The 17,240-nt window shown below is 37.6% G+C and overlaps 2 protein-coding genes across 2 annotated transcripts; both read left to right on the forward strand.

Moving 5' to 3' along the window:
- The first annotated feature begins 9,123 nt into the window (after nt 1-9,123).
- LOC130015688 (uncharacterized) lies at nt 9,124-13,123 on the forward strand. Its single transcript, XM_056106332.1, has 7 exons — nt 9,124-9,148; nt 9,688-10,818; nt 11,005-11,317; nt 11,431-11,772; nt 11,842-12,158; nt 12,253-12,341; nt 12,419-13,123. Exons 2-7 carry the CDS (start codon nt 9,690-9,692, stop codon nt 13,121-13,123), a joined length of 2,895 nt encoding a protein of 964 aa, XP_055962307.1. The 5' UTR covers nt 9,124-9,148; nt 9,688-9,689.
- A 128-nt stretch (nt 13,124-13,251) lies between these two features.
- On the forward strand, nt 13,252-15,043 carry LOC126686652 (uncharacterized). The gene is made up of 6 exons (XM_056106333.1): nt 13,252-13,514; nt 13,587-13,731; nt 13,811-14,104; nt 14,178-14,285; nt 14,576-14,872; nt 14,993-15,043. The coding sequence occupies exons 1-6, from the start codon at nt 13,279-13,281 to the stop codon at nt 15,041-15,043; spliced, it is 1,131 nt and encodes a 376-aa protein (XP_055962308.1). The 5' UTR covers nt 13,252-13,278.
- The last annotated feature ends 2,197 nt before the right edge of the window (nt 15,044-17,240 follow it).

Consider the following 17,240-nt stretch of genomic DNA (forward strand, 5'->3'; position numbering starts at 1 on the left):
AATTATTATATAAGAAATGTTAGTTAGATGAAAGTGAAGACTCTCCTACAAATAAGATCATTCCAAATAAATTAGATCTTTTCAATTAAAATCTTTCCAAATGAAATCAATTAAAACCTTTTCAAAATAAAAGCAATTAAAGATCTTTTCAAATAAAATCAATTAAAATCTTTCAAAAATTAAATTTAAACAAAATCAATGGTAATATTTTGTAAACATTATTTGAAAATCACGGTTCACTTTAAAAAAAAATCATGGTTCATTGTTTTTAATCTCAAAAATATGATTTTGGTTAACCAACGGTATACTAATAGGTTACTAACGATATACTAAAACATAATTTATGTTTTAAACGCACAATATAAGTTACTAAAAAATTATTAAAAATTAATTAATTATAAATTTATCAACGGTTTGCTCAAGGTTCACTAACGGTATTCTAAAAATAATTTTTTTAAAGTACTATTTGTTAAAAATACACGATTCAAACTTATCAACGGTTTACTAATGATTCATTAACGATATATTTAGAATAAAATTTATTACAAGTTTACCAAACGCTTAACCCAACATTTACTGAAAGTGTACTAAAAATAAAATTATTGGTGTAACATTAGCAAACCACTGGTTAACCAACAAACCATTATAGATACAAAATGTGAAAAAAAACTTATATTAGAAAATTAAGAGCATCATTGCAAAACAGCCAACGGTTTACCAAAGGTTAACCATTGGTTAATCAACACTCAAAATATTAGAGATACACAAAGTGAAAAAAACAAGAAAAAAACATGAAAAAAAAAATCAAAAGGATTATTGTAGAACAGCCGCCGCCTCCATCGAAAAAGTAGAATAGCCGCCGTCTCCATTACAGAACAGCGTCACCGCCTCCATTACAGAACAGCGTCGCCGCCTCATTTAGAAAAGCAGATCTGGAATAATAAACAAAATAAAAAAAGTAGAACTAGAATAACTCTGCCGCCTCCTGCGTCCTCCGCGCCCACACGTCCTCCTTCTGCCATAATTGCTTCACCTTATACGACCTAACTCCGCCGCCTCCTTCCAAACGAATCTCCTTTATACCTAATTTCAGCAAAATTGTTGCGAGTCATCGAAATAAAATCCTCATCGTCGTTCAATTCATCATTTTCTTTCTTCGGATCGGACGCCGGTAATCTCTTCATCTTCTTCGGACGACGACAAATTTTAATTTTATAGGAGATTGATTTGTGGAAAACCTAATTTTCGCCATATCAAATTTGTTTCAACCTAAATTCAAACTAAAATGGAAAAGATTTGATTAATGAATTGATGGAGAGAAATCCGGCAAGAATCTTTGCAAAATTTAAGATATATGAGAACATGCTAGAGAATTGTGGATGTTAGAGCATCTCTAAAGAACTTTTTAAAATTGCCAAACTCTTTAATTTAAAGAATTTGACAATAAATTAAAGGTCCAATGGACTCTCTATTTTTTAAATCTTCAAAAAGTAAGTTAATTAGTTTTATTTAAAAATATAATATTAATTGTTTTTAATACAAAAACTAACTAAATAAATAATTTAAAAATAAAAATAAATTTATATTATTAATATATATTATTAATATTATTTTTTATAAAAAATAAATTAAATAAAGAAATTTATGTTAGAAATTCATTAAATTAATATTATTAATTTCAATATTTTTATTATTATCTATAAAAATTTAAAAATTTAAAATTAAATTTAGAGAGTCCATTAGGGTGAAAATAGAAATATCATTCTTTATTTTAAAAATGTTCTTTATTTTACTAAATAAGGGCTCTGTATTTTGTTGATTTTAAAAGTATATTTATGCAAAGGAAAATTTGTAAATTTAAATGAAAATTGGTAACCGTAACTTGTTAAATAGACTTTTCTCACAGTAATATTCAAAATAAAAAGGCCTAAACCTGTAACTGGGCTAAATTTCTCTAGAACAAATCCATATCACATGAGCTCAAGTCCCTGCTATACTGATCTGCCTATATAAAAAGACCGATTTGTGGCAGTCCTTGAGTATCCATTCCAAAAGAGCAGCCGAAACAAAACCCTCTAACCCAAGGGTATTCTTTAAAAACATGGTCAATGGTTTCTTTTTCTCCACATCTTAAGCAAAGCCCATCGCCAATTTTTGTCCTGTGTAGCAACGCGCTCTTCGTAGGAAGGCTATCATTGGAAACCCTCCACACAAAATGCTTTATCTTCCGAGGAATGTTTATCTTCAATATATTTCTCCATTCCTGGACCTCATTATTTGACCCCCCACCTGAGCTACCTGCCGGCCACCTACTATTCATCTCCAAGCGATATGCTCCTCACACCGAAAAGAAATTGTTGGTTGAATAATGCAATATTACCCTATCATTAGTTCTTGTTGTCCTGATGGGCATAGAATTGATATATTCCGCATTGTTGAAGATACACACATCCTCCACAAGCTGCAAATTCTAATTTCCAGAGTCATAATCAATCAGGTTGCAAATTTTCAAGACCTGATATATCTTTTGTGTACAACATTTTTCTTAATATTTAAATTGTCCTACTACAGTTCATTTTTCAGCAGCTCAGATGATTTACATAAAAGGATCTCAAAGATGTAGCCTTTTCTTTGTCTCCAATTCTAGTCTTACATTGAGAAAAAAATTAGACTTGGACTGGGCATCTGGCATAGATACTCGCAAATCTATCACTGGATTTTGTGTTTTTCTTGGAAAGTCGCCCATTTCTCGGAAATCTAAAACGTAATCTAGCACCTTTAGATCCAGCTCCAAGGAAGAAATATGGAACTTTTGCTTCCTTGACTTGTGGATTGTTGGGGCCGCTTTATATGCTTAAAGATCTTCAACAATTTCATCCAACACCGTTGTGATTTATTGTGAAAGCCAATCAACAATTCAGCTTACACATAATTCAGTCTTCCATGAACATTCCAAGCATATTGAGATTGCTTTGATAGAGTTTAATCTTCAGAAGGAAATAACATCCCATGTATCAAGGAAATCAGCATTAATAAGGAAACTACTAAATGTCAAAATAATTAGCCACACTTATAGCCTAAACTTTTGTAATTGCTTGATTCTTATAATCTTAGATTGAGATGTGTATCTTGTACCTATTCTTATATAAATATGGGTTTCTACATTTTTAGATATCATACAATTATACCCTCAAACACTCTAATCTTTCATGGTATCAGAGCAGAACAATCTTTGCATCTGATTAAATCATTCTTCTAGCTTTTGTTTCTCATGGCTCCCATGAAGAAAAACAATCACTCATTAACAATTCAAAATTTCCATCAAATGACTAGTCTGGTTTCTGTCAGACTTTCTTATTCCAACTTTTTGCTGTGGAAATCACAAGTCAGTCCTCTCATACGTACTGCTCAATTGTTACATCACCTTACGGAAGAAGCACCTTCCGAAATAATTCAAAATGGTAATGAAGAAGAGATTAATCCTGAATACAATATATGGATTAACAATGATGGCCTTCTCACAAGTTGGCTCTTAGGAACCATGGCAGAGGAAGTTCTCGGTCTCGTCGTGGGATGCAACACTACTCGGCAAATATGAGAGTGTCTTAAAGAGCACTTTCTTGCATCTACCAAAGAGAAGGAAATGCAACTTAAAAATCAGCTTTCCGTTAGACACGGAACTCAATCTCTGGATGCTTTTGTAAAGAAATTTAAAAATACATATGACAACCTTGCTGCTATAAAACAACCGTTAGAAGAAAGTTTTTTAATTATCAAGGGTCTTAGAATCTCAATACATACCCTATAATTTGGTTGTCCAATCTAAACCTCCCTATCCGTCTTTTAATCAATATGTTATGGGTCTTCAAGGCTTTGATCAATAACTCACAATGGAGGAAGAAGAAAACAAAGCTAAAGCTCTAAATTTTGAACAAGCTTTCTTTATTCAAAGAGGACGAGGAGCACGAGGCAGACATAATGGTGGTCGAAATTTCAGTTCGAGAGGCAAAGGCTTTCTTCGAACTGGTACATATAACAACAATCATAGATCTGACTCATCCAACAGACATGGCGGTGGAAATAATAGAAACTTTTACACCAACAATAATCCACATGCTCACCGTGGGACTAATCAAAGGAGAAATATCCAACCAGCTGCACAATCAACCAAAACTATAGGTATTTGTCAAATTTGTGGCATTAGTGGTCACTTTGCTTTATCATGTTTCTACAAATTTGATTATGCATATCAAAGTGAGGATTTACCCCAAGCTTTCGCTGCTCTTATCACTACCTATAGAAGAAGACTCAAATATTTATGCTGACTCGGGAGCGACATCACATATGACATCTGATCCGTTCACGCTCTTCATACCGAGGAAATATGAAAGTATATAGTTGTGATGGAACTCCTCTCCCAATTACACATACTGGATCATTGACTATTGATTCGCTTAAACTGAATAATATTCTAGTGGTTCCTGAATTAAAGAAGAATTTGTTATCTGTTGCTCAACTCACTGATGAAAATTCTTGTATTTTTGAGTTCTCATCTTCTGGTTTTTTTTATTAAGGACCCACTAACTAAAAAGATTCTTGCTAAATGAACAAGAAGAGGCAAGCTTTACTCTCTTGAAGGAGGTGTTGAACATGCATTATTGAGCTTAAAAAATAACGAGGTTGTAGATACTATCTGGCATCAGCGGTTGGGACATCTAAACTCTCGTATTTTACAGCGTATGGCTTCAAAAGAAATCATTAAGGTTTCTTCCTGGAGAAAAACACCAAATTTATGCAATAGTTTTCAAATGGGAAAGAGTTGCAAATTACCTTTCAATTTAAATACTGAACATGCAAGTATCCTTTTGAGAAAATCCATTGTAACTTATGGGGTCCTGCACTTGTTTTCTACATGCAATTCTTTCAATACTATGTTATTTTTGTAGATGATTTTAATAGATTCACTTGGTTTTATGCATTGAAAAGAAAATCTTATTTTTAATCAGGTTTCTATAAGTTCCAACAGATGATTGAACATCAGTTTGATGCTAAAATCAAAAAATTTCAATTGATGGTGGAGGAGAATTCTCAAACAATGAATTTATTGAACACCTATATAAATGTGGTATACATCGTTGTATTTCATACTCCAGCGCAAAACAGTGTAGCTGAGAGAAAGCACCGTCATATTGTAGAAACAGGTCTCACTATGCTCATACATGCCAACATACCAATGCGCTTTTGGGTTGAAATCTTTTCTACAGCTGTTTACTTGAACAACAGGCTGCCTACGCATGTTCTCGATTAGAATCACCATTTAAACGTCTTTTTTCAAAGGAATCCTGACTATTCTTTTCTCAAGATCTTTGGTTGTAGATGTTTTCCATATTTGAGGCATTACACTTCCAACAAGCTTCAGCCACGGTCACCTCCCTGTGTATTTTTTGGGTATAGTCCATCTCATAAAGGATATCGTTGTTTCCAAACACCAACACAAAAGATGTACATTTCGCGTCATGTGGCGTTCGATGAATATTTTTTTCCTTATACTAATCTTACTCATTTGTCTATTAGTCTTGACTCACAGAGGGAGATAAGCTCATATCCAGATTCTGATGAGTGGATTCAATCTTCTAATTTTCCGCAGATCTCAGCTGTTAACAACTCTAAAGACTCAAAACCTTCCTCAACTCCAAAATCACAATTGAGAATGCTTCATCGTTACCGCTCCATACCACAACTCCTAGCCCAACACCTATGACTGAAGCAACTAAAGGAGCTATCATACTGATAATTGAAGAAACCTCAAGAATCCAACATTACTTAGAAAGTCCACTAACCACACCAATACCTTCCTATTCACCACCCTCACAAGATTTGATCCCATTAGATAATTCCACTTCATCATCTCCTAATTCCATATCGATCCATTACGGCGTTCCCCCACCATCGCCCAACTCAAGCTCAACTTCTGTCCATCCTATACAAACAAGAACTTGTAGTGGAAAACATACGGGTGATGTCCAAACAAGTTTCAACAATCATGCTCATGCAATGGTACCACTCTTTCCTCTAATCATGTTATAGCTCTAGATATTTCAGTACCCAAATCAGTCAAAAAGGCATTTAAAATTTCACATTGGTATGCTGCTATGTGTGATGAATTGGAAGCTCTTAAGAAGAACAAGACATGGGATTTGGTTCCATGTCCAACTAATCCAAATGTGGTTGGCTCTAAATGGGTATTTAAGATAAAATTGAACTCTGATGGGTCTTTAGAGAGGTTTAAAGCTCGTCTTGTTGCTCAAGGATTTTCTCAAGTTCCAGGAGTTGATTTTTCTAAAACATTCAGTCTAGTTTTGGAGCCAGTGACTCTTCGTCTGATTCTTGCTATTTCAACTACACTATCATGGTCAGTTCGACAACTTGATGTTAAAAATGCTTTTTTTCACGGTCAACTGAAAGAAATAGTTTATATGAAACAACCTCCGGGGTTCCTTGATTCGGTTCATCCAAATCATGTATGTCGCTTAAATCGATCTATTTACGGTTTACGGCAAGCGCCACGTGCATGGTTTGATAGGTTCACTCTTCATCTCTTGCGAATGGGTTTTTGTTGAGGTAGAGCTGATTCAAGCCTTTTTACTCTTAATTTTGAGCAAGGAACAATCATTCTTCTCCTATATGTCGATGACATTGTTCTTACCGCTAGTGATGATCATCTATTAGAGCAAATTATTCTTCACCTAAGTCGTGAGTTTGTCATTAAAGACTAAAGTCCTCTGTATTTTTTCTTAGGTATTGAAGCTCATAAATTTGCAGGCGGCATGTCTTTATCTCAGTCAAGATATGCACGTGATATTCTTTCTCGGGCTTCCATGATCGAAGCATCTTCCATCTCTACTCCAATGGCTTGTAAGGAAACTTCTACATCCAATGATAATGATCTTGTTGATGCTACATCATATCGAAGCATTGTCGGAGGTTTATAATATCTAACTGTCACTAGAATAGACATTACTCATGCTGTCAATCGCGTTTGCCAATATATGCATGCCCCGATAGTATCTCACCTAAGACAGGTCAAGCGTATTTTAAGATACATTAAGAGGACTCTTTCTCATGGAATTCGCTTTCTTTCTCAAAGTTCATTATCGTTATCTACTTTTTGCGATGCTGATTAGGCAGGTTGTTCCACCACAAGGCGCATCATTATTAGGTTTTGCATATTTCTTGGTGCCAATTGCATTTCTTGGGCTTCAAAGAAACAGCCCATGGTCTCTCGATCAACGGCAAAAGCAGAATATAGGGCTATGGCGTCTGCTACTGCTGAGTTGACATGGATTACATATCTCTTACGTGATATCGGTATTTCTCTTCCTAATGCTCCTCAACTGTTTTGTGATAATATCAGCGCTCTTCACATGTCCATTAATCCAGTTTTTCATGCTCGAACAAAGCATATCGAGCTTGACTACCACTTTGACCGAGAGAAAATAGCTTTTGGTTCTCTTGTTACACGTTACGTTCCAAGCACATAACAAGTTCACTACTAGAAATCAGCAGATTGGCGACCGAAATTAGCGACAGACTCATCATCCGTCGCTAATTCTATTCATTACCGACGGAATTGGCGACGGATGGGTCATCCGTCGCCAATTCTACAAAACAGCATGGCGGGAACCAACCCGCCAATTTTTCCCACTGAAATTAGCGACGGATTATGCAATCCGTCGCTAATTTACACAAAAAGCTTAGCGGGAACCAACCCGCCAATTTTTCCCACTGAAATTAGCGACGGATTATGCAATCCGTCGCTAATTCACACAAAAAGCTTGGCGGGAACTAGCCCGCCAAATTTGTACACTGAACGTAGCGACGGATTCCAACATTCCGTCGCTAATTTCATTGTGTCTTTAAACGCAGCGTTTCAAGGGCTGAAATTAGCGACGGATGTTAATCCGTCGGTAATTATAACCCTTGAAACGCTGCGTTTCATTTTTACTGAGGTTAGCGACGGATTGTGTCCGTCGCTAATCTCAGTAAAATAAAACGGGCAGAAGCCCTTTCTTTCCTTTTCTTCTTCGTTTCTCTTTTCTTTCCCTTTCTATTTTCTCCCGCCGCCGTTCCAGTTCAGACCCGCCGCCGTTCCAGTTCAGAACCCCTTCCACCGCCGTCCAGTTCAGACCCCCCGCCACCGCCGTCCTTGCCCTTTTTATTTTCTCCCGCCGTCAATTTTGCTGCCACCGCCGTAGACCCCGTGCCACCGCCGTCCACCTTCTTCCGCCTGCCGCTTCCGATCCAGGTATGTATTCTTCTCTATTTTTATTAGTTTGTTTTAATATAAAACAATTTTAGGTTTTTTTTTTATTTTGTTGGCTGCCCATTTCCAGCCCGCCCGCTGCCGCCACCGCTGCCGCCACCGTTGCCGCCACTGTCTTCCGTTACAGTCCAGGTATTTAATAAAATTAAATTGTAATTTTAGGTTATTTAATTGGTTATTTAATTTATAATTAGTTAATACATTAATGTTAATTTTATACCTAAAATTATTAAATTTAGGTTATTCTATATTAATTATGTAAATTTGGGTTATTTGATTAGGTTAATTAAATAGTTTAATTTTAAATTGATTAGATTTTGTAAATTATAAATGACTAGGTTAATTACATTGTTTAATTTTAAGTTGATTAAATTTTGAATGATTAGGTTAATTCAATTATTTTTGAATTTAGGTTAAATTCAAAATATTTTAGGTTAAATATTTTAATAGATTAATTGTATTGTTTAATCTTGTTTAATTTTGTTAAATTAAGTTAGTTAATTTGTAATATAAGGCAACCTATAATTTTAATTTATGTTAATTAAATGAAATTAGCGTAATTTATTAACAATATGCTTTATTGGAAAAACATTGAGATGAAATAAGTTGTTGGTTATGTTGGAATACGTATTGTTTACTTGCAGGCTTTCCCTGAAAAATGGGTGATGCTCATTTTTAGGGGAAATGCTGCCGGTTTTTTTTAAATATTAAAAACTAATGAAAAACTTAAACCGTAGGATTTTGGCGCTGATAGCCGTAGATTGTTTTCGCACTAAACCGACCGTTCTCAGGAGTCCTCTCATTTGCGGTTCTGCTCTTCAACAAGTAAGTGTTATTGATTTTTTGTATTTCAATTTAATTAATTAGTTAGAGTAAATTGAACAACTGTTAAATTTAATTAACAAAGATTTTATTCCCACCGAATAAAATCTTACCTAGCCGTAGAAACCCGTCCCGTGTGTTCAAGAGATTGAACGACACGGGATTGTACGTGTGTACAGTTCGTAAAACTGCCGTCGTCTGCGTAATTTGATCACGAAAAAACATATATGTATGGATATGGTATAGGAATATTTGGTAGTTTTCTGGCGTATGTTCTCCGGGTGGCTATTTAATATAGGCTGTGTAACGCTTATTCCTTACGGAATATATAATTAGCGTTACACACCCTATATTATATAATGCACCTGGGGAACGACGCCGGAAGGCTGCCGAATATTTTTTCCGTATTCATGCATATATCGTGATCGAATTATGGGGCGCCAGTTTTGCGAATGGGATAGGACCCTACCCTTTTAGCAGTCAATTACATTGACTTTGCTACATTGAGCTTATGAACCAGTACCTAATTGTACGTCCTCCAGAAATGAATCCAGACCGCAGTTGGATGTATACGAGACATGACAGAGGCTTCCTGCCGCCTGATTTTTTCCCTAATCTTGAAGAGTTCGTGAATTTTGCTGTACAACATCCCGAGTGTATGAGTGGGGAAGAGATAAAATGCCCATGTTCTAGGACAAAATGTAGAAATACAAATTTTCGAGATGTCGAAGTTGTGAAACTACATGTCTTGCAGTCTGGGTTTGTTCCAGATTACTATGTCTGGATTCACCACGGTGAGGTGAATGTCCCTCCTGTAGTTCAGCAGCCGGCTAATGAATACGATTACTATAATGAGGGAGGGGGAGATTTAAACTATGGCCAGAGAATGGTTATTGATGCTGCTGGTCCCGAAGTTTTTGAGGAAGAGACCCCGAATGACGAAGCTCGGAATTTTTTTGATATGATGAGTGCGGCAGAAGAAGAAATATGGCCCGGAAATAGCAAACACTCACCCCTGTCCGCATCTGTTGAAATTTTGGATATTAAGTGTCGACATCAGGGGTCGATATCTTTGATTGATGACACCTGCCGTTTATTACAAGAACTGCTTCCAGAGAACAACAAAATGCCGAAATTTTTTGCTAATATCAAGAAGCTGGTGAAAGGTCTCGGGTTGCCGGTCGAGGTTATTGATTGCTGTTTCCACAACTGTATGATTTACTGGGGGGCGGACGAGGATTTAACCCACTGTAAAGTTTGCACATTTCCTCGGTGGAAACCTGTAACGAAAAGCAATTCGGCCAAAAGAAGGGCTAACGTTCCGTACAAAAAAATGTTTTATTTCCCTTTAACTCCGAGGCTGCAAAGATTGTACGCTTCCAAAGCCACAGCTAAACATATGACATGGCACGCTGAACATGAAATGGAAGACGAGAAGATGTGTCATCCTTCTGACTCTCCGGCTTGGAAACGGTTCAGTGAGTTGCATACAGATTTTGCTGACGAAACAAGAAATATCAGGCTAGGCTTATGTACTGACGGGTTTCAACCGTTTGGTAGTTTTGGGAAAAATTATTCTTCCTGGCCAGTTATTGTGACTCCGTATAATCTGCCTCCTGGCATGTGCATGAAGGATGAGTTTATGTTTCTAACAATACTTGTCCCGGGACCCGGTAATCCAAAAAACCATATGGATATTTTCCTGCAGCCATTAATAGCGGAGTTGAATCAGTTGTGGGAATCTGGAATCCGGACATATGACATTCAAAAACGGCAGAATTTTCAAATGAGGGCGGCGCTTATGTGGACAATTAATGACTTTCCCGCTTATTCAATGTTGTCCGGTTGGAGCACATCAGGAAGATTGGCATGTCCGTATTGTATGGAAAATACTGAGGCTTTCACGTTGCCCGAGAGTGGAAAACAATCGTGGTTTGATTGCCACAGAAAGTTTTTACCTACAGGTCACCATTTCCGTCGGAATGTTACCGAATTCCGAAAAGGCAAACAAGTTAGACATCAATTTGGAGGTGTGAGGACTGGAGATGAAGTGTTAGCAGAGGTGGACGGTTTGGGGTTTAAGAGGGCCTATGAGAATGATGCTAAGGCTACGAATGATGAACTATCTAAAGGCCGTGGTTGGAACCGAAAAAGTATATTTTGGGATTTACCGTATTGGAGGACAAATGTGATCCGGCATAATCTCGATGTCATGCATATTGAGAAAAATGTATTTGACAACGTTTTCAATACCGTGCTCAATGTTACGTGTCCAACTTGTCTAGGTGCGTTGATTTAAACAGTTTAAAGATGATGGGCATGAAAAGTCATGATTGTCATGTCTTCATGCAACGACTTTTGCCAATTGCTCTTCGGGAGCTTCTTCCGGCAGAAGTGTGGGAGCCTTTAACAGAGTTGAGTATATTCTTCAGAGAGTTAACCGCCACATCGCTGAAAAAGGCAGATCTTCAGAGATTAGAGTTTGATATCCCGAAGATACTGTGCAAGTTGGAACGTATATTTCCGCCGAGTTTTTTTGATTCGATGGAACATCTCCCCGTACACCTTCCATACGAAGCTATGATGGCAGGACCTGTTCAGTATCGTTGGATGTATCCGTTTGAAAGGTGATATATTTAAAGTTCTATTTCGTCAACCGATAATTAGGTAAATTAACTAATTATATGATTATGCAGATACCTGAGAAAACTCAAAAATAAGGTTTCGAATAAAGGCAGAGTGGAAGGAAGCATTAGCAGCGGATATCTACTGGAGGAAACAGCAAAATTTGCATCTTTTTATTTCAAGGATGGTGATCCGATGGTACCATGTCGGATGCAAAGAAATGAAGTTTGCGAAATGGACGTTGATGATGATTTCGACAGATTAAATATTTTCAAACCAAAAGGGCGACCTGTAGGTGCTTGTCGGAACAGATATCTGGATGATGCTGAATATGTTGCTGCCCGAAGCTACATCCTTTTGAATTGCCTGAAATCGAACCTTACAGAGAGTAAGTCTTAATATACAAATTTAAGTTCAGTATTGAAGAATTTGATACAAATTGTATTAATTCGCTCGTATTCTTGTAAAAAGAGTTTTTGAAGGCGAGTTGTATGAATTCAACCCCGAAATTACACAGACCGAAGTCGTAGTCAAATTGGAGAGGGAATTCGCCTTTTGGTTCGAGCAATATGTAAGTATTAATGTTGTTTTACCGTCGTAGTTGTATATTATATTATCGTGTTGATCCGTATAATAATTGTGCTACAGGTGAAAGACCCAACTGTCAGTACCAATCCCTATATTCTAAGTCTTGCAAAGGGACCGCTTAGATCGGTCAAAACATTCAAGGGGTACTGTGTGAACGGGTTTAAATTCAATACTGAAGAATATGGGGAGGATCGGGTCACAATGAATAGCGGAGTCTGTGTAAAAGGATCACTCTACGGCCCAGCTGAAAGCGACTTTTATGGAGTGTTGACTGACATTATTGAGTTAGAGTATCCAGCTCTACCAATAAAGAGGACGGTTTTATTTAAATGTAATTGGTTTGATCCTACAAAAACGGTTGGTATGTTAGTCCATCCTCGGTATAACATAGTGGATGTTAATCACAGAAGGAGATACAACAAATATGAACCTTTCATTTTAGCTGAACAGTCCGACCAAGTACATTACTTACCTTATCCTAGCAAAAAGCGGGACAAGAAAGATTGGTGGGCAGTATGCAAGATAAAAGCTCGCTCTGAGCTAGACATGCCTGAAACAACTGTTCCAGCTTTCCAAGATGATAGTGCAGAACATCCGCTTGATGTCATAACGAATGACGACCCGACAAATTTAGTTGATCCGAATGGCGAGGCGGACGAGGCTGCATTACACAACCCTCCAATAGTAGAGACGGAAGATGATTATCCACCATCCTCATCAGACGATGATGACATTGGAGCGGAAGATGATATAGAAATTGCATGATTTGTTTTAATGTTATTTCTGTAGAATTTTGACTTTTATTTACGTTTGTTGATGTAGTAACTTTATTTTGTTAAAAAATTATGTGTTATGGTTTTTATAATAGATGTGATTATTTTTTTCTTGTCGAATATTGTTTTGTAATTTGTTTTGCAGATATGAGAGGTTCAGGTTCTTCTTCTGCCGGCCGAGGCCGGGGTAGGGACACTGGTCAGGGACGTGGACGTGGACGTGGCGACCCAGAGCAGGATCCACTTGAGAGCTCGGATCCAGGGGCTGAGCAGCAGGTGCTGGCGGGTAGACCCGCACCGCGGAGAGCGGCGAGACAGCCACAGGACCAGCCGCCAGCTACGGACGAGACTGGGAGGATTAGAGTTACACCTGATGCTGCAAGGTATGATTGACAACTTTTTTTTAACAAATATTATTTCAAAAATGTGAAAACTAACTTTTTTGTAACGTACAGAGAAAGGTTACTAGATAGCAGGAACGACAGCGGGAGCGCATCGAGGGCGATCTTGCCCATTTTCCGATCTAGCTGGTTCCCTGAGGGTTCCTCGTGGAAGAAGCTGACAGCAGAGCATAAGGGCTTCTACTTCGAGGAGTTCAAGGTTGTTAAATTAAAATTTTAAATATATGTTTTACTGTCTTTTTGATTTCTAATTGTTTTTATTAATTAATGGTTTGCAGAAGGGTTTTTGCTGGGACTCCACCCACCCTGAGGACCTGATTAGAGGGGTCTTCTACCGACATGCGGCTAATCGGTACAAAGATACTCTCCACAACATGAAGCCAGATAAAAAAGAGGGCAGTGTTAGTGCTGATACTTGGGCGTCGTGGAAGCGAGACTGGGATACTGCTGAGGCTAAGAAGAAGTCTGAGGTAGCACGAGCTAATCGGCTGAGTGAGCCGTCCGGAGCTGGCACCGGACCGGTTCGACATACCGCAGGATCGAGATCGGCTACGAGGCATAAGACAGTTATGGTAAGTTTTTAATATTACTAATCGTTATATATTCTGTTTATCTACTAATTAACTTTTTCATTTCATATGATAGACTGAGGAGCTCGGTCGAGAGCCCACTTTAGCTGAGTTGCATGTACGGTTGCACCTGACCAAGGCTGATCGGACTGTCTTCGTTGACAAGAGATCAAAGGATAAAAACGTAAGTTTATTTTAACCTTAAGTGACTGCTTACTATGATATAAATATAACTTTATATAGTTAGTTGTTTATAGGATGTTTACGTGTTTGTTGTGGGTGTTGTGATTGCTATTTCGTATTGTTGAACAGAGTTGTCTGTAGTTGTTGCAGGATGTCCCTGAAAAATGGGTGATGATCTAATTTTAGAGAAAATGCTGCCGAATTTTAGTTAGAAATGTAGATTAAAACTAATATTTGTGAAGTATTTTTATAAAGTTTTACTAAACTATAAATTTGTATTTTTATTCTCAGGACCGTTTCCAGGCAGAGCTTGCTGCAGCGACCCAGTCTCAGGCGGCTGGAGAAGAGAGTTCGTCGACTCCAGAGCCGATCGACGAGAACGAGCTGTTTTTGTCTCTCGAGGCAATCAAGAAGCAGCGAGTCTACGGTATTGGTTCGGCTTCAGCATCCTACATCGGCCAGAGCAGCCGATTGCGTCGCGGCGGATCATCCCAGTCACAGCAGCAGGCGGTCGTTAGTGAGGAGATCGAGCAGCGCATTGCTAGAGAGGTTGAGGAGCGACTCGAGCAGCGGATGCGTACTGTGGAGGCGGGTTTTGAAGAGCGGGTCGAGCAGCGGATCCGTACTGTGGAGGCGGGTTTCGACGAGCGGATCCGTACTGAGCTTGCGCGACTGATGACTACACTCCCACCGGAGTTACGACCGCAGTTTCCCCCACCTCCACCTCCACCGGCTGACGACACTACTAGTTTGGGGTAGTATAGTATTTGGACTTGGATTTTTATAATACAGTTTGCATATTTTGACTTATTTAGTATTTATCGAATTGTATACTTTTTTACCGTTTATTTATATATAACGGTTTCGGTTTATGTTTATTTGTGTTTCGGTTTTTGTTTATTTGTTGTTGTCTATTGTGTCTGTCTGTGATTAGTTAACGGGTCTATTCAAAAACAGGGAAAATCGAAAAATGCCGAAAAACGGGAATTTTCTGCCAAAAAAACAAAAAATTAGCGACCACATATGAGCTTTTAGCGACGGATATTCCGTCGCTAAAATGCTCAAAAACGACAAAATTGGACTATTTAGCGACGGAAAATCCGTCGCTAAATAGTCCAATTTTGCGACTACATTTAGCCGGACAGTTCCGTCGCTGATTTAGCGACGGAATTGTCCGTCGCTAAATGTGTCGGTATTTGGTCGGTCAACCCGACCAAAATACCGACAGGTCCAGGTCAACTTACCGACGGAAATTTCCGTCGGTAAGTTGGCGACGGTTCGTTTTTTGGGTCGCTAAACGATTAGCGACCCAAATTGTACCGACGGATTGAGTCCGTCGGTAATCCGTCGCTAATCAAGATTAGCGACGGATATTAGCCAATTAGCGACGGAAATATCCGTCGCTAATTGGCTGATTTCTTGTAGTGGTTGTTGATCTACTTGCAAAACTGCTGTTGCGCAAACAATTTCAGCTGTTATGCTCCAAGCTTGGAATGCATCAAGTTTCCCATTCCAGCTTGAGGGGGAGTGATAGAGTTCAATCTTCAGAAGGAAATAACATCCCATGTATTAAGGAAATCAACCATAATAAGGAAACTACTAATTAGCCACACTTATAGTCTAAATTTTTGTAATTACTTGATTCTTGTAATCTTAGATTGAGATGTATATCCTGTACCTATTCTTATATAAATATGGATTTCTACATTGTTAGAAATCACACAATTATACCCTCAAACACTCTACTCTTTCATGCTTGCCATTTCATTTGTGAGAAAATAAAAGATGATACTGTCCATTTCCTACCTAGTTTCTCTGTCAATCAAGTTGCAGATTGCTTCATCAAAGCTCTTCCTCCACATGCTTTGTCATTCCGAAAATTTCAAGCTTAGCATACGTAACATATATGCTCTAGCTTGCGTGGATAACAAAGCCTAAGGATTCTAAGCAAGACAGAATCGCAATAATTACTTGATGAGCTCTAGATTGTTTGATTATCTAGACTGCAATGGTTGTTTGCATTAGTGCTTTATAGCTTTTGTTAAGCTTATTGTAAGCCTGGTATGAGGGTATCACTCTTAGTTTTACAAGTATCACACATGTGTTGTGTGAGTCTTTTTTGTTATAATTATTTTTCATAAGTTGTAACTATATAAACATCTTATGTTTGTATTTCTTCATTAATAGAATCAATAAAAGAGCCGTTACAATCTTGTGTGGTTTGACTAAGAATCTATCAATTTAATTTAATTTAATTTAATTATATTATTTTTTGAACCGAACTAGCCACGTTGTTAATTTTAACTTAATTGATTTAAACAAATTACTTAAAATCTAAAAAATATAAAACCGAATTGGAATTAATCGGGTAGTTCAGTTAATTTGGTTAGTCAAAAAGTTTAACGGAATTTAATAAAAAGGTTGGTTAAACATATTAGTTCGGTTTGACCACAGAATAATCACTCTTATTATTGATTTTAGAAAAAAAGAAAATAAATAAAAAGCATTTTAATATTTTTCTCAACTTGATTGAACATGACATATTATAAACAATTAATTTGCACTTTCACTATAAAATGAATAATGTAGATTAATTTAACATAGTTAAGTTTTTTAATATAGACCGTTAATTTCAGTGGCGGAACCACGGGAGGGTCAGGAGGGTCGACCGACCCTCCTCGCCGGCGAAAGACCGAAGGACCGGTGCTGCTCTTGACCGGTCCCTTGCTGTTTTCGACCCTCCTATGTCACCGTCTTAGCAGTTGATGTAGGCTGACAGCGCTGAAATTTGTTTCAGTGTTCAAAGAGGAAGATGAAAGAGTGAAATATACTTTTACCCTAATTGTACTTTTAAGGGGCTGAATTGGCCCATGTTTTAATTAAAAAAAGGGGAAATTTACTAAAAATACCACTTTTTTGAAAAAAATTATTTTTTACTATGTTTTTCTAAAGACTT

Source organism: Mercurialis annua, linkage group LG6 (genome assembly GCF_937616625.2).
Source record: "Mercurialis annua linkage group LG6, ddMerAnnu1.2, whole genome shotgun sequence".
NCBI classification, from domain to species: Eukaryota; Viridiplantae; Streptophyta; class Magnoliopsida; order Malpighiales; family Euphorbiaceae; genus Mercurialis; species Mercurialis annua.